A 27,918-nucleotide genomic window follows, 5' to 3' on the forward strand; every position below is an offset into this window, starting at 1 on the left:
ATAATAATGATAGCTAGCACTTATCTAGTTATAATAGATTGACAGGTGGGTATTGCTCTGTCTGGATGTGACTCACCTCTAGTTTCTCCTCCCTCTTCCCCCTTTTACTCCCCCCCCCCATACATTTGGCTCTTTGTGGATTTCCCAATACTTCAAAGTTTACAAAACACTTGACATGTCATCTCATTTGATCCTCACAGAAATTCTCCGAGGTAGGTGTTATTTACCCCATCTTATAAATGAGGAAACTGAAGCAAACAAAGATTAAGGACTTGCCCAGAGTCACACAACTAGTAAGTGTCTAAGGAAGGATTAAAGTCAGGTCTTCCTGACTCCAAGTCTGGCCCTCTGCTGAGCCACCTCCCCGGCTGCCTTGGTTAACTACAGCTAGAGGTGCTGGTTCACAATTTAGTCCCTGGCTTTTTTAGAAACAAGCCCAGAGGGCTGTGAACCACTGGTCTGGATTACAGAAAGAAGCTGGGGAATTCCCTTCTGTGGACATCCTGGATGCTTGCAGAGCCACCATCTGTCTGGGAGAGTTCAGATGGGTCCCCACCTCTTGGGCCAACTCAGTATATGGAACTCATTATCTTCAAGCTGATGCTTCCCCAGCTACTGTTACATAATATATTTTCAAAATGAGGACAGATGAGACCATCTCCATTATTTAGCTTAAGAAAGTTTACTGAATGTTCAGAACAAGCCCAGCGTGACTCCGAAAATAATTTGGTATGCCACTAAAATGAAAGTCACTCCGGCTTTTCCTGCCTTGTATTCCCAGGCTAGGAAATAAGAACAACAATACCAGCCTTCTATCCCTCAGAGGCCTGATGTGGGAACAAATATGACTTTTAAAACCATAAATCAGGGAGGTGCTATGTATGGAAAGCTTTTGCTGTTTCTTTTTTAATTAAATGAAGTACACTTCACCTCCCCCACCTGTGTTCTACTTGTAAGTCTCCTTTGATGATAATGGACAGTCCTTGAGTCAGGCTATTCATGCTAGTAATAAGAAATGAATTAAATAAAAGCCTTAAAACGTACTTCTTTTGAGGCCATAGAGAGAACATCAGAGAGTAAGGGTACTTAATTTTCTAATGGAATTCACATATTAATGACTAAGCTAAATCTCTTGGGTTTCAGCTGAGGTCTCAATGATTTAGTGAAAGACCTGAGATAATACTTCTGAGATCTTTCATAGATAAGGCATCCCCTCCTCTCCCTTCCTCTCTCTCCCACTCTCCTACCTTCATCTCTCCTCACTTCTCTTTCCTCTCTTCTCCTTTCCTCTCCTCAGTTTCATCATTACAAAGAAAAGTGTTTAGCTAAATGAGCTTTACAAGCCCTTAAACTTGAAGTATACATCTAGGTGCAAGGAGCGGTGGGAAACAAAATGAAAAATCTTGATCTAAAGATTATTTTTTAAATTCAATTTTATTTTTAATTCTGAATTCTTTCCCTCCCTCCTCTCCTTTTTCTCCCACTGAGAAAGGTAAGAAAAACAAAACCCATTTATAAATATGTAGAGATATGCAAAGCCAATTAGCCATGCCCCCCCCCCCAATAATAAAGAAATGTCTGCTTCAGGAAAGGGGAGGGAAGAAGGGAGAGAGACAATATGGAAAACTTATGTGGAAGTTTGCTATTAAAAAATAAATAAAGAAAAATAATATAGAAAAAAGGCTTCAATTTGTACTCTGAGTACATTAATCACTATGATTAATGTACTCAGAGTACAAATTGAAGAAGTACCTTCTATATGAAATTCATTTGTGCTAAGTACTAGATAGCTTACTGTCTGGAGGTTGATAAAATATTTCTCCATGAGTCCATTAGAATTATAGTTTATCATTGTGTTGATAAAAATTCCTTAGTTTTTCAAAGTTGATTATCTTGACAGGATTGCTATTATATGTATTTTTCTTTTGGTTCTGCTCACTCCATTTTTGCATCACTACATACAAATCTTCCCAGGTTTTTCTGAAACCATTCCCTTCATCATTTTTTACAGCACAACAATGTTCCATCACATTCACATATTATAACTTGTTCAGCCATTCCCCAATGATGGGTATCCCTTCGGTTTCCAATTCTTTGTCATCACAAAGAACTACAATAAATATTTTTATATATGGGTCCTTTTCCTCTTTCTTTGATCTTTTTGGGGTACAGTCATATCGTAGCACTATCACTAGGTCAAAAAGTATGCACAGTTTGACAGCTATTTGAATATCACTCCAAATTGCTTTCTAGAATGGTTGGACTAGGTTACATCTTCACCAATAGTGAATTAGTATACCTGTTTTCCCATAGCTCCTCCACATTTATCACTTTCTTTTTTATCATCTTAGCCAGAGTTGTTTTAATGTGCATTTCTCGAACTATTTTTATATACAATTAAAGTCCAGGGTTAATAATGTTCCATAATCTTTCCTTTGTGCCAAGAAGATGCCTTCTTTGACTTAAATTCATACCATATTAAACTTGGAAGAGGCCTTAGAAATCAGAGAATCGGCCTCCTTCATTTTACAATGGAGGAAACTGAGGCGTAGAGAGACACAAACAAGGTTACCCAACCAGTTTGTGGCAGAGCTGGATCTTGAAGCCAGACTGCCTGACCCATTGGCTTTTCTTAGAACACCACACTTCTAAGTGTGACCTAGGTTGAGAATATATTCCGCAATAACTGCTTAGTAGATATCTTGACCTATACTAGTGGCACCTTCATCTCTGAAACTAAGCTTACTTTCTTTTGAAACCTATTCTTCCTTCTGACTTTACAATTTCTGTCTGTATCAGCACCATTGCCCAGGCTCTCATATTAAGGAAAAAACACACATACACACAACTTGGTGTGTCCTTTGGCTCTTCTCTCTCCCTCACCTCTAATAACCATTTACTTACCAGGTAGTGTCAATTCCATCTCTGCATTAGCTCTTCTATCCACCCCCCACCCCCCTCTTTATTTCCCAGTAGAAGTTACTGTTCCTTCTCTAGAAGAGAGACAGCAATGGGCCATGGAGAGCCTGATAGACCAAGGCCAGGATTCAAATCCTGACCTAAGTACATTACCATTTAATCTCTCTGAACCTCACCTTGTTAGTCTGTAAAATGAGAACCAGCATACTTGCAATAAGATCATAGATTTGCAACTAGAAGGGAACTTTGAAGACACCTAATCCAACCCTTTCTTTTTCAGGCAAGGAAACTGAGACCCAGAGAGATTAAGTGATTTACCCAAGATCACACAGGTTGTAACAGAGTGAGAATTGGAACCCAAGTCCTCTGACTCCAAGTCCAGCATTCATGTCACTCTACTTTGCAAGCCTTTATTACCTACTCACCTGAACTATCGTCATAGACTCCTCAAAAGTCTTTCTAGTTCTACACTCCTTCTCTGCCCCATCTTTCAATCTTTCCTTCATTCTGCTGTCAGACTAATCTGTCTTCTGCCTGAGTCTGATAATGTCATCCCTCTGACCAAAGTCCTACAGTGGTTCCCATTCTTTACCGAGTAAAGTTCAAACCCGCTGATTGCCTCAAACCTGGGATAGATTTTCTTAGAGTACTAATAAAAGGTATCCCACATGCTACATTAACTTAGAGACAGACTAATGTTCATGGATGATGTAAGTGGATCTTTGGATTTTACTAGGAACTCAAGTGAGTTATTGAAAGTAATGGCGCCCCTCCATTGTCCCCTAAACTACAAAAGGTCTGACACTGACAAAGATACAATATACCAATGGTCGAAATGGGAACTGCCTTATTCTCTCCCTTTCACTCAAATGGCTCACTTATTTTTCCTTTGACAATACCATCTTCATGAGAAAGAATATTCTTGTTGCCAAATATTAATGATCTTTTTATTTTTTCCCTTCTTAGGAGTCCCTTCAGAGGCTCAGGCAGCCTTCTGAGAGAGCACAAAGATGGATGCTATCTATGAAATTGGGTAATTTGTTGGAGGTGGGGTGGCATGATGCTAAGGTAACTCATCTGTCATAAATCAGACTTGTGCCATGTATGATAGTTTGGGATCACTTCCCCCACCCTGAGGGAAAAAGTCATGGTTTTATCATCTCATCATTATGGTGATTATATTTATCCAGCTTACATGTATCACACTTAACCTAATGTTGCTACTTCCCTCAGATAAAGTTTCTATGCCTCAAGACAAAGAGTCATTCTATCTCGGAACCGGAAATTATCTCAGATGCTTCCTTGCCCAGCCTCTTCTTCAGGCATGATCCCTAACAAGTGGTTGTCTATCTTTGTTTTGAGTTAAAATTTTCCTCCCTGCAGCTCCTGCCCAGGAGCCTTAGCTCTGCTCTCAGTCAACAGGCATCTATATTACTTGCTGGGGGGTTTCGGGTGTGCAGGGAAGACTAGCATCTCCTGTGTGAGCCTTTTCAGGGCTGCTCCCCTACTTTTGGTGTCCCCTTCTTATCCAGCTCTCCTCACCTGTGACTCCAAGAAGCCACAACAATCATCACCTGGTAAAAAAATCAAGCCAGTAAAAACACTGACAGGTCTCAAAGCCATTGTGAATTAGGGGGATGTCTACCCTAAGCATGTGAAGACTTCTCCTGGTGGAATGGGCAGATGAGAACAATTTGTTCTAATGGCCAAGAAGGGAGCTGTCAGATGTTGAAGATGCCAGGGACATCCATCGCATTCCAGGCCATCCTAGTCCTCCTGACTCATCTTGCCACTGGACTTAGATGACTCTGGAAGAGAGGGAAGCCAACAACTTTGTGCAATGTGGTCTCATTTAAATCCAACCCTGTGATATTATTGATCCTTTGTGATGAGCAATGAATTTTTAGTAATCTTGCCTCCTCTCCTTCACCTATCATATATATGTATAGTTATCTAATTACACAATCCAGTCTTCCCTCTGTATGATGTAAACTTCCTGAGGTAGAGACTGAATTTTATTTTGTCTGCATATTCCCAGCTCCACGGGCAGCTCAGTGGTACAGTAGAGCTCCAGGCCTGGAGTTAGCAAGACTCTGCCTGGTGACCTTGGGAAAGTCACTTAATCCTGTTTGTCTCAGTTTCCTCATTTGTAAAATGATATGGAGAAGGAAATGGCAAATTACTCAAGTATCTTTAAAAAGAAAACCCCAAATGGAGTCATGAAGAGTAAGACATGACTGAAAGTGACTAAACACCTGGCACATATCTTTGTACCTGGCAAAGAACCTTGTATATAGTAGTGCATAATAAATGCTTGCCTGGATTGGACTGGAAGGCAAGAAGCAAGTTCTATCCAGTACTGTGTTTATTTTTTTTCTTATTTTACCCATTAACACTTACCCCCTGACATGCTAGAAATATTTCTAGCATTGAAGTTCTTCTGTAGAACCAAACTTCTAATTACAGGAGGAAGGTGCGTCCTCAGATAGGTTATAAAAATCATTTGTTTATCCTGGAATGAGACAAGGACAATTTGGTTAAGCAGAAACAGAGGAAAGAGAAAGAGATAAGAAAAACCCTTGCTCTCTGAGGTCATTCACCTTCCAACATCAGATGTGCCTAACTTAATTCTCAAAATTCCCAAGTCTCAAAACTAATATTCTTTCATGGACTATTCTCAGGGCTATTCCTGAATTAATAATAATATCTAACCTTTACATAGCACCTACTATGTGCCAGGTACTATGCTAAGTGCTTTATAATTATTATCTCATTTGATCTTTGAAACAGCCTTTGGAGATAGGGGCTATTATTATTACCATTTTACAAATGAAGAAACGGAGGCAAACAGAAGTTAAATGATTTATCCAGGGTCACACAGTTAGTATAAGTATCTGAAACCAGATCTAACTCAAGCCCTTCTGACTCTGGGCCTGGCTCTGATTCACTCTACCACCCAACTGATTATGGTGAATAAGGGCCCTGGATAGCTACATCTCTGGTTCTGATCAGAAATTGATTCCATTTCACACTATCTTTGTTTCCTCCTGCTGTTGGCAATTCATAGAAAGTCTTGCCCCAAATCTCTGCCTAGTTAACCTTTTATCATTTATTCCTCTCTGCTTTGCCCAAGCCCCTTCAGAAAGTCATCCTCCCTTCACTTCTCCATGTCCTACTGTCCTGAGAATTAAACAAACAAGCCAACAACTATTGGCTTTTACAAATGGATCTTTTAGAAAAGTGACGATCAGTGAAAACCTTCCCAAAGTATGTAGGGAGTGAGAGGAGGGCCCTGCTCAGCTTTCTTCCTCCTCCTCCCTTATGCAATGAATTGTTTTATTCCTTTCAGTTTGGACTACTAAGGATGCAGCCAGGTACAATGGGAGAAGGAATGAATCCAGAATCAGAAGACCTGGGTTTAAATCCCATGTCTGAGGTTCGCTGCCTATGTGACCTTGGGTCTGTCACATCCTCCACGGGCCTCAGTCTCAGTTTTTTTAAAAGGCTTCTGAGGTTCCTTCCAGCCTTGGATCTATGATCCCATGAACTCCTATAGAAGATCTCAACCACAGGCATCAAAAGCTTTGGAAGAAAGCACAGAATTACATGTAGCTGGTACTGTTAGGTTCAACTCTGTCCCTTTTTAGACTCTTTTTCCTGATTCTGAGGCTTGGCTATCTCTTGGAGACCTCGCTGTCCTCCGTGTTGAACATTCCCTATGCTCCCAGAATTCAGCCTCTGGTGGCTTGGCTCTTCCTGACATTATGTGTGTAAGGGCTCATCACCAGACCAAACGACCAAATGACCAAATGACCAAACCTTTCTAGAGCTTGAGGTCTCCAGTGGTTGGCTTTTTTAAATCTCCAAACTCTCCCCACTTCTTCTAGGGAAATGATTGGAGATTAGAAGGAAAAGAAGAGACAAAGCTACGCCAAGGAGCAACATCATGATCTGGCTTGCCTGGATAATAGGGGTCTGGCATCTGTGTGGACCATGTCAGTTTGCTAAGACAGTGACATTCATGTGGAAGATGACAGGAAACAAAGGACTGTTTTCACATTTCTCTAGCATCTTCCAGGTAGATGATGTCATCTTCACTGATGGTTTCTGCACAAGTGCCAGACCCCTATTAGTCACATTCCTGGTCTTTTATCTGTAGATCTGGCCAGCAAAGCCTAAAAGGCATTTAATCTCATTCTTACATCTGTGCAGAGGCAAAATAAATACAGGCCATCTCACTATCAGACCTCTGACCTCATTCAGCACGGTCCCTATGACTGCGGTCTCGCTTTCGCTCCAGCCCTGCTCTTACTATCCAATGGAATTCTTAGCCACCAACTCATTTTTTTTTCAACCTTGACCTCCCAGAAGAATGACATTCAAACTCCAGAGCCATTTCAATGACTAGCTAGAGATGACACCAATTTTCTACAAACAAACAAAAAACACTGGCAGTGCAGTTATGTCCAAATTCAGCGTTCTAAGTCCTTGGGTAAATAGCTCCTCAAATGAATTCCATATAACTTGTAAACATGTTCAGCAGCTTAAAACAGCTGCTGTGGTTGTTTTAAGCCAAGTACACATGGGCCTGTTGGGATAGAATTGAACCCTTCTGGGTCCAAGTAAGCATGATCTTGTTGGATAAACATTTTAAGGTCATCTTTCCCACTCTTCTGTCAAAGAATTCAGAAAGCTCTCTATATGCTAATTTGACTTTAATGTGTTGACAAAGTAATATGATGAAATGTAAACAGTATTTGGCTGATAAGTCAAGAGACCTTTTTTTTTTTATTATGATTCACTAGTTATATGATCATGAGAAAGTCATTTCCCCAGTGTCTGAGACTTAGTTTCCCCATTTGCTCTAAAAGATAACAGTACTTTACATTATCTACCCTTAAAAAAAAAAACCCTCACCTTCTGTCTTAGAAATTGATACTAAATATTGGTTCTAAGGCAGAAGAACAATCAGAGCTAGGCAATTGGGGTTAAATGACTTGCTCAGGGTTATATAGTTAGGAAGTGTCTGAGGTCAGATTTGAACCCAGGACCTCCCAACTCTCTTATCCATTAAGCCACCTAGCTGCCTCTACCATTTCATATATATGAAAGCATAGAGGAAGTTATGAAAGCCTACTGAGGCCCAGTTCAGACTCCTTTGCATATGTAACAAAATAGAGAGAGGGACTGACTTTATAATTAGATTATTCTGTTGCAAATTTTGAGAAAGTAAAAGATAGGGCCTTTTGCCCATGACCAGTGGCCCAGATTCCACCAATGGAGGTTTATTTCTTTGGGTCTAGGACTTCAAGGGTTCTCTGTCAAAGTGTTTCTGTTCCTGGGATAGGGAAACATTAAGTATCAGCTTACCTGTTATTAAGGATTAAGAGAAAACCAACTGAGAGCCAGATAAATCTTTGTAGGGTGAGAAATTGGGCAAGTACCAGGCAGAGTATCAAATTATCATTATTAAAATATTAACTGTTCTCCTTGACCTATCTCAAAGTCTTCCCAGGGCTGGAAGCCTTGATTCAAGTGGTATTTTGTTCAAAATTTTATACCCTAAATGCTTCAGTTACTCTTTAGTGCCTTAAAGAATAAAACTCAGACTTCCTCAGTTTGTCATTCAAAGACCTCCCTAGAATGGCCATGACATTCCTCTCCAATGGTATTTTCCCCACTTTTCCTCTATGAACTTCTTCCTAGTTGGGAATTCTTAAGCTGGGGTCCATGATTTAAAAACAAAACAACTATCTCAATAAAATTGGTTTGCAATTCTATGTATTTTATTTTGACCATTTAAAATATTATTCTGAGAAATATTATTCTGTCCCATAGGCATTACCATACTGCCAAAGGGGTCTGTGGAATTTAAAAGGATTAAGAGCCCCTGATCAAGCTGAAGTAGTCCAACTATTGTCTCTGGGCCCCCTTCTTTGGAATTCTTTGCCCTTCTTCTCTGATTGCCCCAACATGATATATTGGGAAAAGTACTGAGTTTAAAATCAGATGACCTAGGACTAAAGCCCCCCACTCAGTCACTTATGTGACTTAAGTTTCCTTATGTGCAGAATGATAGTTTTGGACTAAATAATCTCCAAGGTTCCTTTCCACTCTAAAATCTTATAATAAATATTTTTCAGTCTTCAAAGTCCACCAAATCCTACTTCTCCCACAAATCTTTCTCTGATTATATTAGTCCACCCAGATTTCTCCAGCCTTTGACCTCTAATATTGATAACTGGCATTTATATAAATTGGTAAATTTTTTCATACATATTATCTTCCCTTCAGCTTCATGGCAGTTCTAGGAGATGGATACTGCTTTATTTTGGGTCTGCCATTCACCCCAACACTGCCCCCATAGAAATCCCCAGTCTTCTCTGTCCTGTAGTTTTACTTTTTTATGTGTCTCCTTGAAGTAGGGTTGGGAAGGATAGTGTGAGGCAGTAGAGATAGCAGGGACTCCTCTTAAGGAAGTACATCTGGCTGATGAGATAAGAAGTGATGTGTAGAAACTGAAACTTAAGAACAATATATAACCTTTTCCTTCTCTGATTGGCTGAAGAAAAACATTATGCAAATAAATAGGATTGAAAATGTGCTATACTCTGATTGGCTAGGACCAAATGAATATTTAATAGTATTGTTGGCCCACATTCTGACTAGCTAGCTTCCATGTATAGATTATAACCAGCCAGTGATGAACAAGGGGTGGGACCATCTTTCTTCAGGGACAAGTATTAAAGAAAGGCTGTGAGCCCACAAATTTAGTGCTAACTGTAACACTTGTAACACATTGATTTGTGAGTGCCCATTCTCTAAAAGAGCTGGCACCTAAAAGAGCTTCTGCCATCTTGCAAACATGTCTGAAGATTTATTTGATTCGGTGGTCGTCCTCCTCAGGTGGCAAAGCCCAAAATGGAGGTAACAATACTAGTAGTACCCAGCTTCTAGAACTGTTGTGAGGCTGAAATGAGATAATAAGCACAAAGGGTTTTTTTGCATAATTTTATACAAATGTCAATTATTGTTATTGGAGATCAAAGACTGGAGAAATCATAGTGTGTTGGAATAATCAGGGAAATGGTGGTGCAGGGAGGTTAAATGACTTAAAAATTCAATCTCAAATTTCCTGAGGGCAGGAACAGTTTCCTTTTTTTTATATTTGTTCCAAGCTTTTCACCGTTTGGTTAGCACAGAATAGGTCTGTGTTGGTGAACTTATTTTATGGCATGTATGCCAGAGGAGGCTTCTCCCCATCCCCCTCTCTGAGGACCCTACCCCAGAGGACATTTCTCACATGACCTGCCCCTCTGCCCAGCAGCCCAATGGGAGCACTTCCTCCCTCCCCTGTCTGGAGGGGGGGGGCTTACATGCAATGTGAGGGTTGCATTTTGAGCACTCAGTCTCTAAAAGGTTCACCATCCCTGGAATAGGTGCTAAAAAAATGATGACCAATAGGTTTGTGATCCTCACAATCTTTTGGAATTTCTATTTATCCTGACACTATTTCTTTCTAATAAGTTGAAGTTAATTAGTAGAAAAATTAATTGGAACAAAAATTTCTTTCTGTACTCCTCACCTGACAATGATCATATGCTGCCTTATACTGGATTGTGTATGTCTTGCAAGACTGGAGAGTAAACTCCTTGAGAGCATCAGATGGCCTTATGTATCTACCCTAACCGCTAACCCAGGATACTTGAGCCCCCCAGTTGCTATTAATTGACTGACTACTCTTTTCAGAGCACACAACACCTGCTGGGCCCAGCATGGTATCACCTAGGAATGGAGCTGGTATGCAAATCACTCCATGTTCACTGCAGAAGGAGAAAGAGAGCTGAAGTTATACAGAAGCTGCTTTAGTGTGGGATTCATGAATTTTAATGATAGAGGAGAGAAATACAGAGTCTGGAGAGAAGAACATCGTTTCTGAATGCACACTGTGTATGCTTGTGCTCTCCTCCTGCCTCCCCCCACCCATTCTCCCCCTCCCTACTTCCCCAGCCTGAATTAGAGTAATTAAGCAACATTCTGTACAGATAGAAAATTGAAAAAAAGAAAATCCCCTCTCTTTGTCATCTTTCGACTTCTGATTTAACATACTGGTTGGCAAGGAGTTACATACAGCATTGGTATAAATATAACCCCATGTGAAGGCTAGGTGGGTTAGACGTCAGTGGCACAGTCAACAACACCTCCCAGATGCCTCCTCTTCTCTGACCTGAACTTCAGGTCCCTGATCATTTGAGCACAAAACAGCTGCCCATGCCTCCTCCACCGGCAAACAGAGCCAGGCCATCAAACCTGGCTTGTCAGCTTGTTCTGAGAGCATGATTTCTTCCCCCAGGTTAACTAGGGTAATGACCTAAATAGGAACACTATCTCCACAATTCCTGGGTCTGGATTCAGTCTGGAACAGTACTGTACACATCTCGCTTCCCAAGGAGAGATGGTGGTTGTTGTTGTTGCTGTTTGTCTGGATTGGTAATAAGTGTCTAAAACTGAACTGAACTGAACTGAACTGTCTGGCAGCCCTCAATGTGAGAGCCCTTTCTGTCACCTTCGACTGTCTGAGCAGGGCATAGATCAGCATTCTGCCTAAATGGAATTATTCACATGATTCCCCCCCTTTTCCCTCTCCCTAAAATAAGGCTCAGGAGGGGATGGGTTTATTTGTCCCCCTGGAGCTCTTATTTCTGTGCCTTTGCCCTAGCTTTTCTCAAATCACATTTCCTTCTAAGCTCAGCTCAACCACGAAGTCTATCCTGATCTCCACAGCCTGCTATATTTCCTTCCCCCCCAAAACCTTTGCATTCATTTTATATACTTTGTGTTTTTTCCTCTCTCCCTTGTCCCCCTAAATCCTTTGCACTCATTTTATATGTACTTTGTATATACATCATCTTCTCTAATGGACTACAAGCTCCCTGAAGGCAGGTACTGTTTCCTTTTAGTTTTTTTTGTCCTAAAGAACTGCATAGATTGGTTAGTACAGAATAGGTGCTAAAGCAATTGATGACTGATTGACTTGTGGTCCCTACGATCTTTTGGAACTTTCATTTATCTCTGTGTTATTTCTTCCTAAAGAGGCTGATTGGTAAGAAAATTAATTGGAATTGAAATTTTACCATTCTCCCATCCTTCAACAACTCCACTGTTTCCTGAAAAGTATCTCTTAATGCAGAAAGCAATTTTGTCTGCCTAGGAAAGGATAACAGGTTTGAAAAACTTCTCCTGGCAGCATAGCATCTTTTAAAGTAGGAAAAAAATGAGAGAGGGATTATTCAAGGAGAAGATTTTTTTTTTATTAACAGACTAGTTATATTTGCTTGAATCATAACTAACTCTTTGTGGTAGAAAGCACAAGAATTATTATCATGCTGTTTGCAGGAGAGAAAACTGAGAATCTAACAAATTAAGAGGTAGCAGAGCCAATATTTGACTGTAATTCTTCTTATTCCAAGGCCTTAAGAGTTCCACTGTGCTATGGTGCCTATCTTTTCTTCTGAAAATGTTTACTGGGAGAAATAAGTGAGGGGAAAGGGAGAAGAGTAAATAGAATAATAACCACCCTGGAATACTCACCTTGCCGTTTTGTACATTCTGTGACTAGCCTTCTTGTCCCATTTATATGCCGCCACCCTCTTCTAGCTTTACAAAGATTATTATTTAACATAGCAAGCACCTACATCTACTCCAAGTTAATAATACCAAGAATGGCTGAATCCTTGGTAAATAGACAGCTGGCCATTAGCATTTCCCCCCACCCAGAATATATCTAAGTGTTATAATTAATACATGGGACATGTTCTTAATTATATGGTGAATACAGTCTCTCTCACTGAATCACCTTCTACCTTGAATTATTCAAACTTATTTTAATAAAAGCAAAAAGGTTCATCTGTTTGATGAAAAAGAACCTACATTTTGTTTGTCATTGATTTGTTATTTTCCCTGGCTTTGAAAGTGACTTTTGTTCTTCTTGTAATTTGAATTAGCTAAGTGGCCAGGGAGAGAGCACTCATCCTGGAGTCAAAAAGACCTGAGTTCAAATAGGGACTCAGATACTTTCTAACTGTGCAGTCCTAGCAAATCATTTAATCTTTGACTGCCTCGGTTTCCTTAGGTAATAATAGCAACTACCTCTTAGCATTTTGAAGACAAAATGAGATAATATTTGTAAATCATTTGGCACAGTGATATTCCTTCCACACTTGATTCCTTCCTTCTCTTTGAATGTCTAGTTTTGCATGGAGAAAGGATCTGGACTCAAGAAAGAAATTAAATGATAGCATGAAGGTGAGAGAGAACATTGGGAACCCATTTTAGCAGACAAGCAGCTACTGGGAACCCTGTACTAAGGGCATTGTATTAAGTGTTTCAAGTGATACAAAACAAATAAAGTAGATTTTTGCCCTTATTGTTGTTGTTATTGTTGAGTATTCAATCATGCCTGATTCTTTATGATCCAATTTGGGGCTTTCTTGGCAAAGATATTAGAGTGATTTGCCATTCCCTTCATTTTACAGAAAAGGAAAAATGAGGTAAACAGGTTAAGTGACTTGCCCAGGGTCACCTAACTAGGAAGGATCTGAGGCTAGATTTAAACTCAAGAAGATGAATCTTCCTGACTCCAGGCTTGCCTCACTAGCTGCCCTTGAGGAATCCACAATATAGTTGGGAACATAAAAATGAATTTTTTAATGTGTGAAATGAATTGAGGATAATTATTTAAAAAAACATAATCCATCGGTATTAATTGGAATAACATAAAAAAGCCACAAGAAGGGAAAATTTCTTGGTGAAATTCAGCACTGAGTCTTAAAGAAAGTGACAAACTGTCAGATAGTGAGAAAAATCATTCTAAGAGCTAAAGCACAGAGATGAGAAATAATAATGAACAGAAATATAAAACGCATCCCTGTCTGATTCTCCCGACCCTGTATCTCCTCCTCCAAACTTCTTGCCTGCACCCTAGATTTGCATTTCCAGCTGTCTTCTGGAGCACTCCACCTAGATATTGCCACCAAACACCTCACGTTTGTGTAGATAGAATTTATTCTCGTCTACCCAGCATCCCATTTGTGTGCAAATACTACATGAATGCAGGGGCAAACAGGGAGGCAGAGGATAAAGTTTTGGTGTGACCCCACCCCTCTCTCTTTTTTCCCTGAATGAAGCTGGTGAAGCTGGCTTTGAGCTAGGCAAGAGAATTGACATACATGGTTTTACTTTAGTTAGAAAATTAGGCTTTGAACTTCTATTTCTCTTTTCAAAAATTTCTTCTACTTCAAGTGATTATTAATAAACTTTATAAAATTAATACTTAGAGTCATTGATATTAATTTAAATCTTATTCCATATGCTCGAAATGGAATTCATTACTTTTCTCTCCAAAACCTCCTCTTCCTCCTAGCTTTCCACACCTAAACTTCAGCTCTTCCAGTGATTTAGGCTCAATTGTTTTAGTTGTCTCTAGGGAAGATTCAGTCTAGGGGTAGGGGTAGAGGGAAGGTCTTTTCCCAGAAATATCTGTGGTATCAAGACAAGCAATCAGTTGTCTTTTCCGTGTACATACGAGGGATAAGGTAGATGGGGTCAGAAATTACATGGATCCTCTCAGGGCACCTGATGCAACAGCACATTTGGGAAGTAACTTAAAACCCTGTTCGAGGGTCACAGACAGTTCAAATAAGCTGTCTGGCCAATATACATGTGTTTACAAGGGACACGAGGCAAGAGGATGCTCATTCCCATGGTTGGACAAGAGTTCTTGCCACAGTAGTAAATAATATTATCATTGTACACTAGTAACCCATTTAGCAGATGAGCAGCTACTGGGAATCTCTTGCTCTTGCTAAAAGAAGTCAGAGGACCGGGGTTCTAGAACTAGATTTGTCATGAGCTCATTCAGGGGCCTAGAATAAGTCATGCCTTCTCTGGGTTTCAATGTCCTCAACTGTTAAGATAAAGGAGAAGCACAAGAGGAGTTCTAAAGTCCCTTCTAGCTCTGGCATTGAATGATTCTTACCAAAGCACAAGGGTTCTGTTAACCTGTGACGTTTAATCAAAGATAAGAATATGGCATGGATTGCATCCAGAGTACTAAATTTTTGTTACCATAGGAAATTACATCAGAAATTTAACACTTACTCTTAAGGTACTCATAATTTGGCAAAATAAACAAGAAGAATCAGGAGGAAATATGCACACATGTCACTGAAACTTTTTAATACTAATGTTGGGAGACTGAGGGCAGTTAGGTGGCACAGTAGATAGACCACTAGATCTGGAGTCAGAAAATGTCATCTTCCTGAGTTCAAATATGCCCTCAAAACTAGTTATGCGATCCCTGGGCAAGTGATTTAACCCTATTGTCTTAGTTTCTTCAACTGTCAGATGAGCTGGAGAAGGAAATAGCAAACCACTCCTGTATCTGTGCCAAGAAAACTCCAAATGGGGTCACTAAGAGTCAGAACTAGCAGCAACAATTGGGAGACTGAAGTAAAAAAAGCTTCTTTTAAATTTAATTATATAGCATATGATTTTTGTCTTGGGTCCTTGTGGTAGCCCAAAAATCTCTTTTGAAGGGGTCTCTTTAAGATTCTCAAGTCCTGTGTGCCACAGGCTACCTCTGTTCTAGGCACGTCCTCTCATCCTGCCTGGAACCCTCTATGCCAAAAATGTATATATTCCCCATGATGTACTTACTCATTTGTAACATCAGAGGTGGAAAAGAAAATCAGACACACCTGAGCAAGTCTTTACCGTCCTTCCCGTAAAACAGCTGATCCTTGTTTGTATTACTGAAGAGCCCAGTTTTATAGGATAAGAAGAGAACTGCCAAGAGCCTGGGATAACCTAAGCATTAGGTCAGGAAGACTTTCTCTCATAGAATTCAGTTCTTCCTGCCCCAGCCTGTAGATTATCTTATTGGAAGTCCACATTTCCCTGTTCTATCAGCTATGCTATCCCAGATGTGTGACTTCAGGATAAATCACAGATATGTCTGGTTCTCCCCAGAGGTCTGGCTATATCCTCGGACCTCTGGTGACTGTGGTCGGCATTTATCCTTCCTCCTTCCATGAAACCCTTCTTTGTACATCCAGGTGTCTCAAGGTAAGTCCCAGGGCTTCTTTTATATGAGTTTAAACACACTGGCCTCTTGCTTTAAGCATCAAAGCTCAGCCTGCTTCTTTTATGGGGAACTTAGAACTATAAAGATCAACCCGAGTGGACTAGAACAGCATCAATGTTTAAAGGCAGTATAAATCCAACTCCTAAATGAGCTTTAGGGTAATGGGGTCAGGGGAGCTGGGTTCAAATCCCAGCTCTACTACATGTAAGTGGCCATGGACCAGGCACTTAATTTCTCAGGGGCACAATTCTTCATCTGTAAAATGAGGAGGTTGGTCTGTTTATGAACTCCAAAATCTATGACCTTAAGAACCGTTGAATGTTATAAAAGGCAAACTAGATAACCCCTAAAGCCCCTTCTGTGAAAGCTAGTTAGTGCAGTAGGTAGAGTCCTGAGCCTGGAATCAGGAAGATCTGAGTTCAAGTCTGACTTCAGACAGACACTTACTAGCTGGGTGACCCCAGGCAAGCCACTTAACTCCAATTGCTTCAGGTCCTCATCTATAAAATGGGGACACACTGGAGAAGGAAATGGCAACATGCTTCACTATCTTTGGCCAGAAAACCCCATGGAAAAGTCCATGGCCCTGTGAAGAATGAGACTTTATTAAACAATAACAAAGGTCCCTTCCAGCCAATGGTATACTAGAATGTCCTTCTACATGCTAGCAAGAGCCAACTGATAAATTTTTAGCAAACACTGCAACTCAGGGCTTGATTTATTGGCTTCTTGATTGTCTGAACTTTCAAGAGTAGAAGAAATATCAGTGATGATGATTAAACTTAAAGGTGTGTCCTATAACGATTCCTAAAGAACCTACATATACAATTTCCCCCCCAGAGAGCCGGTTGTTAAACATTTCTCAGTATACCTCTGCTGCCAACTGTCCCATGATCCTAGGAAACCTAATCTGAAATCTAAGAAAGGAGTGTGCATTCCCTCACACTTTGGAATCCCTGGTTTCCTTCAAAGGACACTTCATATACTATCCTCTACATTTAGCCTTTCTTGGCCCCCCCCCCCCCCCCCCAGCTACTAATGCATCTGTGGTTACTTTGTAAGAGGTCAAGTATATGTTTTTGTATCTAGCTATATAATTCACATTGTTGCCTTCTCCATTGAAATGTAAACTTCTCAAGGGTAGCAACTGTTTCATTTTTGTCTTTTGTCTCTCTGAGTCTCTGACACAGGGTAGGGAACTAATAAATACTCATTGATTAATTGTTTCCCAGAATTTACCACAATGCCTAGCACTTATAAGTCAAAAAGCTTGGGGGGGAGGACTGTACTTGAGTTTTCACTGGTATCTGGAAAGCTCAGTGATGAAGCTCCCTCTTACCAATGACAGTTGGCCCCTTCTCTGCAACTTTTATTAAAAAGCTGCTGAGAGTACTGATCAATTAATGGCTTGCCTAGGGTCACAAGGTCAGTCTGTATCGGTGGCAGAAATCAAACCCAGATCTTTATAGCTTTGAGGCTGGCTTTCAATCAGCTAACTACACACAGCAAAAACCCTTTGAATGAACCTATTCTTTATTTTGTATGTTTATGTTTTGTTAAATATATGATAAAACATTTGAATTTATTTGAAATTTTTCTGTGGGTTTTTTATGCACACGCAAATAATTATAATGTCAGGCAATACCCAATGGGTAAAGATAACCACACGTACCCTAGAAATGAACTCATCCAAAGAACAAATAATAGTACTCCCTTTTTACTGAACTTCCCTGGGGCTCTAGAGGCTAAAACAGAAATAGGACACAATTTCTGCCCTCAAAAAGCCAATAGTCTACTGTGGGAATAAGATATATACTTAACTATATAAATTTTGTAATGCAAGGAAGACTTATAAGATTAGTCTAATTCAAATGAATACTATTTGTTATAATATTAATTTAATTTGAATGAATCTTTTTGTTATTATTCAGTCATGTCTACTTTTCATGTCCCCATTTGGAATTTTCTTGGCAAAGATACTGGAGTAGTCTCATTTTCCAGCTCCTTTTACAGATGAAGAAACTGAAGAAAATAGGGTTAAGTGACTTGTCCAGGGTTGCACAGCTAGTAAGTATCCGAAGCTATATTTGAACCAATAAAGAAGAGTCTTCTTGACATCAGACCCAGCACTCTATTCACTGCATTGCCTCGCTTCCCCAACTATTTTTAGGCACTCAATAATTCGGAACCATGGTGCTCAGAGATAGGGATACAAAGACAAAAAAAACAAAGCAAAACAAGAAATTTTTTCACTAAAGATTTTACCTTCTGAGGGGAGAGGGATATAACATGACCACAGATATGTTAATATGAGGGAATGTAGAGAGGAAATAAGCACTAACAACTGAAAGGATCAGAGAAAATGTCACAGAAAGGGAACAACTAAGCTAAACTTAAAAAAAGAGAGAGAAGGGAGTAAGACTTTATATAGGGCGGCTTACTGTGTGCCAGGCAATATGCTCAATGCTTTATTTTGTTAAAAACAAATATTATATTTCATTTTAATCTCATGACAATCCTTAGGGCTAGGTGCTATTATCATCCCCTTCAGTTTTTAAAAAATTGAGGCAAACGGGGTGAAATGATTTGCTCAGGGTCACACCCTTAGTAAATATCTGAGGCTGGATTTGAACTCAAAACTTCCTGACTGTGGGCCCAGGGCTCCATCCATTGAGTCTTCCTGTGCTTTCATTTCCTGACCTTCACGGTAATCCAGTAAAGGAGATTAAGCAGTAGTCAGACAAGTAAGAAGAGAGAACAATGCCAATGAAGCCAAGGAAAAAGAGATTATTCCGACAGAGGGGATGACAAAAACTGTGGCAAGGTCAAGAAGGATGAGGAGTGGGGGAAAAAAATCACAGTGGCCATAAGACAGTTATAAATAAATTGCTATAGTTCAGAGGATTGGGGCATTACTTCCAGGTTAGAGGGCTCAAGAGTGGGTTCAGGAAGCAAATGAAATTTGAACCAGGTCTTGATGAAGGATTTCAACAGCTGGAGAAGAATTGACATTCTAGGCGGGACAACAGTTTCAGTAAACATGAGCTAGGACATGTTTTGAGGAACCAGAAGCCACCTATTTTGGCCAAAGCAAAGGGCAGGCACGTGGAGGGGAGCAGGGTCCGATGCAGCTGCAAAGGGAGGATGGTCATGGAAGGCTTTGAAGGCTAGGCTGAGAAGTTTGGACTTAATGGAAGAAGCCATGAGAGGATGAGTTTGAACAGGGAGTGAACATGATCTGAGCTGAACATGAAGCATGTAGAGGTTGGATTGCAGAGAGAGGAAATGGGAACGGGGTTCATTGTGCTGGACCTAATGTTTGAATAGTCACCAATATAATGATAGGTAAGACTTATATGGTGTTTCCAGGTTTGGAAAGCACTTTCCAGGAACTCTCTCATTTGAACTTCATGCCAATCCTATAAGGTAGATGTGGTTTAGTCATTTTTCAGTTGTGTCCAACTTTTTGTGACCCCATTTGGGGTTTTCTTGGCAAATATACTGGAGTGGTTTGCCATTTCCTTCTCCAACTCATTTTACAGATGAGAAAACAGAGGCAAACAGGATTAAGTGACTTGCCCAGAGTCACACAGCTAGTGAGTATCTGAGGCCAGATTTGGACTCAGGAAGATGTGATTCTTCCTGATTCCAGCTCTGGCATTCTATCCACTGAACCACTTTGAAGCTCATAAACATTATAAGTCTTATTTTTACTATTTTAGAGAGAGAGAAACTGAAGCTCAAAGCTAACCGACTTGTCAAGCATCAGAGAGATTGTAAGTTTCAGAGGCGGAATTAGAACCCAGATCTGCCTGACCCAAGGCCGGCGCTTTGTCGTCAAGAGCACACTGCAATTTCTTTACAGGTCCAAGGACCCAAATTGGCCATTCCCAGAGTTTTCTGACATGCCTTCCTGTCAGGGAGAAAAAGCAAGGTCCCTGAGCCTCTCCCAACCCACTGTCAGTACATCTCCATGGGAACGGATCATCAGCTCAGTCTTTGTGCTTAAACTGTGCTATCTATCTATCTATTTCTATGGCACCTATCACCATGGTACCTACTCGCTCTGAAAAACACAGGCTAAAAACAGAACATAAAAGAAAAAGGGAGGGGAATATCACTTTTCTTTAGTTCCCTTTCTCCTTTTACAGCTGTTGGGACTGGAGAACAGTTCTTATCTAGCCTTTCAGATAGGAGTTCTAGGTTTTTCTCCATTGTGTTTTGTTTTTTATTGCTAAAATCAAAAAGATTCAAGACCTGTCGTTTTGGATCTGGCCCGAGAGTCTACGGCACCAGGGTATTGCTGCAGAGATTCTAAGTTATTCACGTCATCCCCCGCAGAGAATTCAAACCACCATTCCTTTGTCTCTGTAGCGGTTGTTCACTTGTGTCCGACTCTTCGTGACCCCATTTGGGGTTTTCTTGGCAAAGATACTGGAGTGGTTTGCCATTTCCTTCTTCAGCTCGTTTTAGAGAGGAGGAACCGAGTGACTTACACGATGTTGTATAGCTAATGTCTGAGGCCAGATTTGAACTAGAAAGGTGAGGCTTCCTAGCTTCAGGCCTAACACGCTACCCCCACGAGGGGCAGAACAATGGCATGGAAGGGGCTGGGAGGGGGGAGCCTACATTTTCTCTTAGCCTTAGTGATGGTTTGGCGAACTGTATAAAATGAGACCATAAATTGATTGCAACAGGCAAGAGTTTTCCTATAGGGACATACAGATGGGATGGGGAGAAGATCCCACAGCCAAATAACCTTTATTCCTTGTATAAATTCTTCCTTAAACAACACCAAAAATCCTCATCTTTCCACAGAGTATTGTCAGCATCTCCTCTTACCTCCAATAATAATGGCAATTCACACAATTCACTGAGGTAGGCCATACAAATGTTATTAACTAACCCCTGTTCACAGATAAGGAAATGGAGACCCTAAAGTTCAGAAAAATGAATTAACTTTGCCAGTGTCACTCAACTATTAAATTCTGGAGGCAGGATTAAAAAACAAAACAAAACAAAACCCTTCTGCCTTGTTTTCCCTTCTAAGGCACGAACAAAGGGGGCAAGGGCTAAGCAATTGAGGTTAAGTGACTTGCCAAGGTCACACAGCTATGAGACCAAATTTGAACCCAGTTAGTTCTGTCTGACTCCAAACCTTGTCCTCCATTCACTGTGCTGCCTCACTGCCCCTTAGGGCCAGGATTTTTTTTTTTTCTAGCATATCCCCCTGATGATTCATTTGTTCCCATCTGCAAACCCCAAGTAAGCCTGAACTTACAATTGGCTCCTCAGTTTCAGGATCCTCTTGGTACTGATGTTTCCTACATACAGTCTTAATTGTTTACCTAACTGTTCTATGACTCAGTACTTCGAACTTTTCTTAGTGAGCTGGCACAATGGATAGAGAGCTCTGGATTTAGGGGTCTGTATATGGCCAGGTTAGAGGTCAGTCTGTATTGAACTTAGGGGTCAGGAAGACGGGAGTTCAAATTTGGCTTTAGACATTTATTACAAGTTTGTGACCTTGGGGAAGTCACTTAACTTCTGTCTGCCTCAGTTTCCTCACCTTTAAAATGGAAATAAAAATACTAACTGCTTTTCAGAGTTATTGTGTGGATAAAATTAGATAAGATTTGTTAAGTGCTTTGCAAACCTTAAAGCACTAAGTGAGTGTTAGTTATCATCGTTATTATTATTATTAAAATATTTAATTTTTTGGCTTTTGACTGCTTGCCTAGACTCTGAATTTGTCTTCATCTCTGGTATCCACGTATTTCTCAGATTCCTCTATTCCTATTCCTGGCCTTTATCCTTTATTCCCATTTTTGACTTGGTTCTTCAGCAATGGCTTCTGGGTCTACATCTGCATTCTGCAAAGGGTTAAATATAAACAGAAGCCTGATTCATCCACTAATTAATTTTTCTTCCCTGCTACTCCCATTAACCAGAATTTGGATGTTAGCACAGCATAGTTTATGAAAAATTATGTTTTACTTCAGGTTTCACCACGAAGCCTCAGTGCCTACTAAATGGAAATGGAAACCCCTCCATCCGATGAACAGAGGATTCGTTTTCACAATGCAGAAGTAAATAGGAATCCATTTATTATACTAATTACACTCATTTTCCTGTTAGAGACGAATGAAAATGACCACGTGTAGGCTCTGCCTTGCTCCCTCCCCAGCTGAAGCCCCGGCGCTCAGGCCAGCTTGTGGGCCACAGCTCTTATCTGGGACCATCCCAAGAGCCTCCCGCCATTCCCAGACGGGTCCTGGCCCAGAGGAGACGTGGCCCAGCAGGCTGGCTCTCAGGCCTGCCCAGGGTCTCCAGGCCCCTGCTAGCAGTACACAGCTGCAACAGGAGGCAATCCCGGCTCCCCACATTTCTCAGATTGACTCCTCTTTCATTGTCAATTGCTTCGTTTCTCATTGGTATGAGTACTAGTAACAGGTGGCACCGTAGTGCACTTTATGGGCGTTATCTCACTGGATCCTTACAAAAACTCTTAGGGACTTTTATAAAGCCTGTTTTACAGATGAGAAAACGGAGACTTTTGTTGTTTAGTGGCTTCAGACACATCCGACTCTTCATGACCCCATTTGAATTTTTCTTGGCAAAGATACTATAGTCCTTTGCCTTTTCCTTCTCTAGCTTATTTGACAGATGAGGAAACTGAGGCAAATGGGGTTAAGTGATTTGTCCGGGATCACCGAGACTAAGATAGTAAATGACTTGCCCAAGGTAACACAGCTGCTGTCTAAAACAAGATTTAAGCGGGATAGTATCTATGTAGGATGAAAAAGGACCACCCACCCAAATTATAATTACAAACCTGGAGTCAGAGAGTGGGTGGTAGAAGATGCAGTCTTTATTCTTACTCATGAGTAAGGGGACCTGCCCTAATGGCGAAGCCCAGGGCATGGGTGCAGATACAAGCATTTTATGGATTCCTGATGTGAGGCCCCCTCCCCTCTCTGTCTGATACCCCGAACTTACAATCTAGGCGCTAAAGTCTAGCCAATCAGAAAGCAACAAGTTACATAGCATAAGCTTCCTCAGCTCTTTCACTCTGTCCTCGGGAGCGGCTCTTCTGACTTCTAAAGGTAAGAGCAGACAAGGAGGTAGGGTAGCCTAATGGTTTGCTTGCTTGAGCTAAGCAGCCTCCCAACTCACTAGGCCTGTGGCAAAAACAGAACGTCCTCAAGTTTCCCTTCTCTAATGGGATCTATAACGGAATCCCACCCCAAGAAGAGCAAATCATTCTCTTCTCTGCACACAGTGTTCTAGGAAGGAGGAAAGGAATGCATATTGATTAAGTACCTGCTATCTGCCAGGCACCGTGCAAAGTGCTTTTTACAAATATTGTCTCATTCCATCCTCCTAACAACCTGTGAGGTAGGCCATATTATTAGCCCCATTTTACAGTTGAAGAAATGGAGGCAGATGGCCGTTAAGTGATCTGCGCAGGGGGACAAAGCTAGGAAGTATCAGAGGTCAGGTTTGAAGTCAGATCTTGCCTTCAGTGTGGCACTCTATCCCCTGCATCACCCAGCTGCCACTGGGAAGCATGGTGATAGAGCAGAAAAAGCAGTGAGTGGTCCAGCGTTCTATCGTTATGCCATGTTGTTATTGCTGTTCAGTTGTGTTTGACTCCTTGAGACCTCATTTAGGATTTTCTTGGTAAAGATTCTGTTTGCCATTTCCTTCTCCAACTCATTGTACAGATGAGGAAACCGAGTCAAACAGGGCTAAGTGACTTGCCCAAGGTCATCCAGCCAGTAAGTGCCTGAGGGCAGATTTGAACCCGGAAAATGAATGGCCCTCATTCCAGGTCCTATGCTCTATCCACTGTATTACCTAGCTGCCCCTCTGCTGCTCTAGCCACATTGATCTACTAATTCTCATCTGAACACCATTTATCCATTCTCATCCGGTCTCTGTAGTGTAACTGGTTAGCAATATGGCTGTTGCCTAAAAATTGGGGGTCCAGATCTACAAAGAAACCTATTTTGGAGGCAAGCGTGGTGATACAATAGAAAAAACCCAGTGGTTTTGGATTCAGAAGATCTGAGTTGGATGAATGAAGGGGGGGGACGGGACAGGATGACGGCTAAGGTCCCTTCCAGCCCTAAAACTATGATCTTGTGGATAGTTCTTGCATCTGTATGCTTTAAACACTTCCCAGTTGAGAGCGGATCACTGAATTTGTTTATTTTGCTCACTTGTTTTTCTTTGTTCGGAGAGAGAATTCAGTGGGGAATAGAGAGAGTGGAACTAATGGATCAAACCGCTGTAATATAGAAATAAGAGGCAACAACAACACAGAAAAGAACACCATAACACGGAGCCCACCTACTCTGTTTTACCTTCTCAACTCTGAGTCCTTTCAACACTTTAATGTCACCAGTTGATACTTTGCCACAGATCTGGCACATCTGAAAGCATCAATCCTTTCCACAAGAATAGAGAAGCAGCGTTACTAGGGGAAGTTATTTCCAAAACTACGTTTCGGCTCCTGCTGTACGGTTCGTGGCAATGGTAAATGAAGATGTTTGGGATGTTAGAACTGGGGGGGACTCAAGGACCCATCTGTTTTTGCACTGGAATACTACAGTGGGATTTAGCTATAAAACCTTAATGATGTTATTGCACAGCAAGTTTGCATTAGGCAGGGCAAGCTTGCAATGTTTTACTGGCAGGCATTTCTTTTGAAAGGTTCTCTGTTCCCTTGGGTGCAGAGTATTGTTACTTTCAGACTTGGAGTCGCTTGAGGCATTAAGAGGTTAAGTAATTGCCCAATCAATGTGTGTCAGAGGTAGGGTTACAACCCATTTCTTGATGATTTCACAGCAAACCCTCTAACTAATAGGGCGCAAAGCTTAATCCATATCTTACAATATAGTATCATGGCAAGATTGAAGACACCAGCCATCCTCTGCATCCCGTCATCTTTACTTTGTGTCTGCTCTCCAATATCCAGTCTGGAAGAAAGATCAAGGCTGACAGCTTTGTGCAACTCTGTCTCACTTAAATCTAGTTCATACACCAGGGAAGATATCACCCCATGGTATCATTGGTCCTTATCAAAAAATAAAAGGTTAATAAAATAATGATGTTATTAGTTAGATTATAGCAAGGTGGCTGTCTTGTCAAGAGATGTGGCTTCAAAACTCACTTTTGATACTAATTGGGTGACCATGAACATGTCACAAATTTTTTATCCCTCAATTTCCTCATCCTTAAAATGGAGACCATAATACTAAACAATGCCTACATTTTTTACATTTATTACAATGAAAATGATGATTAAGTCTTAATGTACTTTAGAAATGTAAGCTATTATTATTATTTCATATGGAATGCTCAGCTTCCCTAACTTGGCTGAGACATTTCCAAGAGAAAGGATATTATTTCCCCTTTTATGCCCCTCTTCGATAGGTACACAGCAAGCACTCTTGACTGACTGATGGGGGGGCACTCTGACCTATTTTCTAAACAACCAAAATTTTGGGGAAAGAGATTTCCCACTTAAGTTATTTAAATGATCTCACTTCTGGACCTCAATTATTTTGCCTCAGGAAATCATTGATTCATTTAGTAAACATTTATTAACTATATGGAAAGTCTTTTTTAAAACTCTTACTTTCTGACTTGGAACCAATACTGGTTCCAAGGCAGAAGAGCAGTAAGGGCTAAGAAATCATAACAGTATCTGAGGTCACATTTGAACCCAGGACCTCTAGTCTCTGAGCCTGACTCTCAATCCACTGAGCCACCCAGCTGCCCCCAAAGAGTCCTAAATGAGAAGACTTGGGTTTGCATCCTGGTGACCTTGGCACAATAGAAAGGGACCTAGATCTAGAGTCAGAAGACCTGGGCTCTAATCTGGCCTCTGATACTTGACCATTTGAGAGACCTTAGGGAAATTACTTACTCTCCTTGGCCCTCAGTTTCTTCATTTGTAAAATGAGTTGAAAGGAATGGCTCCTAAGGATCCTTCCAGCTTTATGTATGATCCTATGATCACTTGCCTTCTCATTTCAGCCTCAGTTTTATTACTTTTTTTTTTTGGTTCAAACATTTGGATTTTATTTCACTTGTCAAAAATGATAGATTTAGCAGGTTCTCTTAGTGTTTGTGCCACTCAAATGATCACAATTACTTAACACAGAAATAGTTGATTACTCTTTAAACGTTGCATAGATGCTTGCTTGGAGAGAATCATTTCATTGAGTATGACCTTCAATGCTCCTCTTTTTTTTCCATCTCATAACAACTTTCTCATTCCTTAAGATTCATCTGAAACATTTCCTTCTAAATGGTCTCTTTTCTTCATTGTTCCAAATGCTGGTGCCCTCCATCATTAATACCTCGTATTTAATGACCTTGATTTTATTTGTATTTATTCTATATATATTTGTATATGTTTGAGTTCTTTCCTCATTAGGGCATATGTTCTTTCAGGATAAGAACTGTTGAATTCTTTCTATTTGTAGCTCTTGTTCCAAGCCCAGATCAGTTTTCATATATAGCCAACATTTATAGAAAGCTTTAAGCTTCATAAAATATGTTACATATGCTATTTTATTTGATTCTCACAGAGCCCCTATGTTGTTTAATTGTGTCTGACCCCTTTTGGGGTTTTCTTGGCAAAAATACTGGAATAGTTTGTCATTTCCTTCTCTAGCTCATTTTACAGATAAGGAAATTGAGGCAAACAGGGTTAATTGACTTGCTTAACTTTCAGGATTGCACAGCTAGTAAGTGTCGGGGCCAGATTTGAGTTCATGAAGATGAGTCTTCCTGACTCCTGGTCCAGCACTGTGCCACCTAGCTGCCAAAGCCTCTGTGAGGTAGGTGCTATTACTATCTCCCATGTTACAGAATAGGAAACTAAGGCTGAGAAGGGGTTAAGTGACTTACCTGGGGTCATATGGCTAGTAAATGTCTGAGGAGAGATTTGAATTCAGGTTCTCTTGTCTCCAAATCCAATCCTCTAAGTTTTTTGATTTGCCGTGCCACCTAGATGAGGAATTCATTATCAATAAAGTCCCGTGTAGCTCTAAATTCCATGATCTTACGAGCACCCCATGTATACAAGGCTCAGGGCTAGGAACTAGATATACAAAGAGAAGAATGATGTAGTCCCTACTCTCAAGGAGCTTTATGATTTCCTAGACTGTAGGCCAGTAAGTGGTATGCATCCCTAAGAAGGGCATTAAGGAACTGCCCAGTATCTTCTCAAATGCCCAGGATGACAGTGCTTAAAGATGACAAACATCCATTTTATAGAGAGTGACCCTTTTCTGGCTTCTTTGGGTAGATTGTTATTTTTTGTTTGGTTGTGTCTGACTCTTAATGACCCCATTTGGAGTTTTCTTGGCAAAAATACCAGACCAGTTTGCCATTTCCTTCTCCAATTCATTTTATAGCTGAGAAAACTGGCAAATAAGGTGAAATGACTTTCCCAGGATCCCACAGCCAGTAAGTGTCTGAGGCTGGATTTGAACTGAGGTCTTCCCAACTCATGGCCTGGCACTCTATCCAATATACCACCTAGATGCCCTATTCTTTGGACTGAAGCAACAGGGAGATAGTGATCTCTGACTGTATCCTTGCACGATGGGGATCTGTCCTACTGAGTTTTTGGCAGCTGCTGAGGACCCAAAAGGGAGATGGTGAAAACATATTTGGCAGGGGAAAGTTTTCAGCCTGTTTCCTGTCTAGAGTAAGTTCCTTTACCATTGTTGGAAAATCACAGAGAGTCTCTGGACCCTTCTTTGGAACTAAACTTATTTACTTGTTCTCTGATTCACTGGTTTTAGATGGCAGGTTCCACAGCATTTTTCTTG

General features: G+C 40.7%; 1 protein-coding gene across 5 annotated transcripts in view; it reads right to left on the minus strand.

Moving 5' to 3' along the window:
• The window catches only part of DGLUCY (D-glutamate cyclase), a 118,318-nt gene that overhangs the window by 81,426 nt on the left and 8,974 nt on the right, over positions 1-27,918 (minus strand). Inside the window, exons 2-4 of one of the 5 annotated variants that reach the window (XM_007472592.3) lie at positions 26,990-27,088; positions 24,962-25,047; positions 5,320-5,431 (exon numbers count right to left, since the gene is read on the minus strand). In XM_007472592.3, coding sequence (XP_007472654.2) covers positions 5,320-5,422 — 103 coding nt within the window. In that variant the 5' untranslated portion in view covers positions 5,423-5,431; positions 24,962-25,047; positions 26,990-27,088. Of the gene's footprint in view, positions 1-4,564; positions 4,728-5,319; positions 5,432-24,961; positions 25,048-26,989; positions 27,089-27,918 lie in introns of those variants that run through there. The other 4 variants (XM_007472591.3, XM_007472593.2, XM_001371185.5 and 1 more) reach the window with 4 other exon arrangements.

The sequence above is a fragment of the Monodelphis domestica genome, chromosome 1 (assembly GCF_027887165.1).
Source record: "Monodelphis domestica isolate mMonDom1 chromosome 1, mMonDom1.pri, whole genome shotgun sequence".
In the NCBI taxonomy this organism is placed as follows: Eukaryota; Metazoa; Chordata; class Mammalia; order Didelphimorphia; family Didelphidae; genus Monodelphis; species Monodelphis domestica.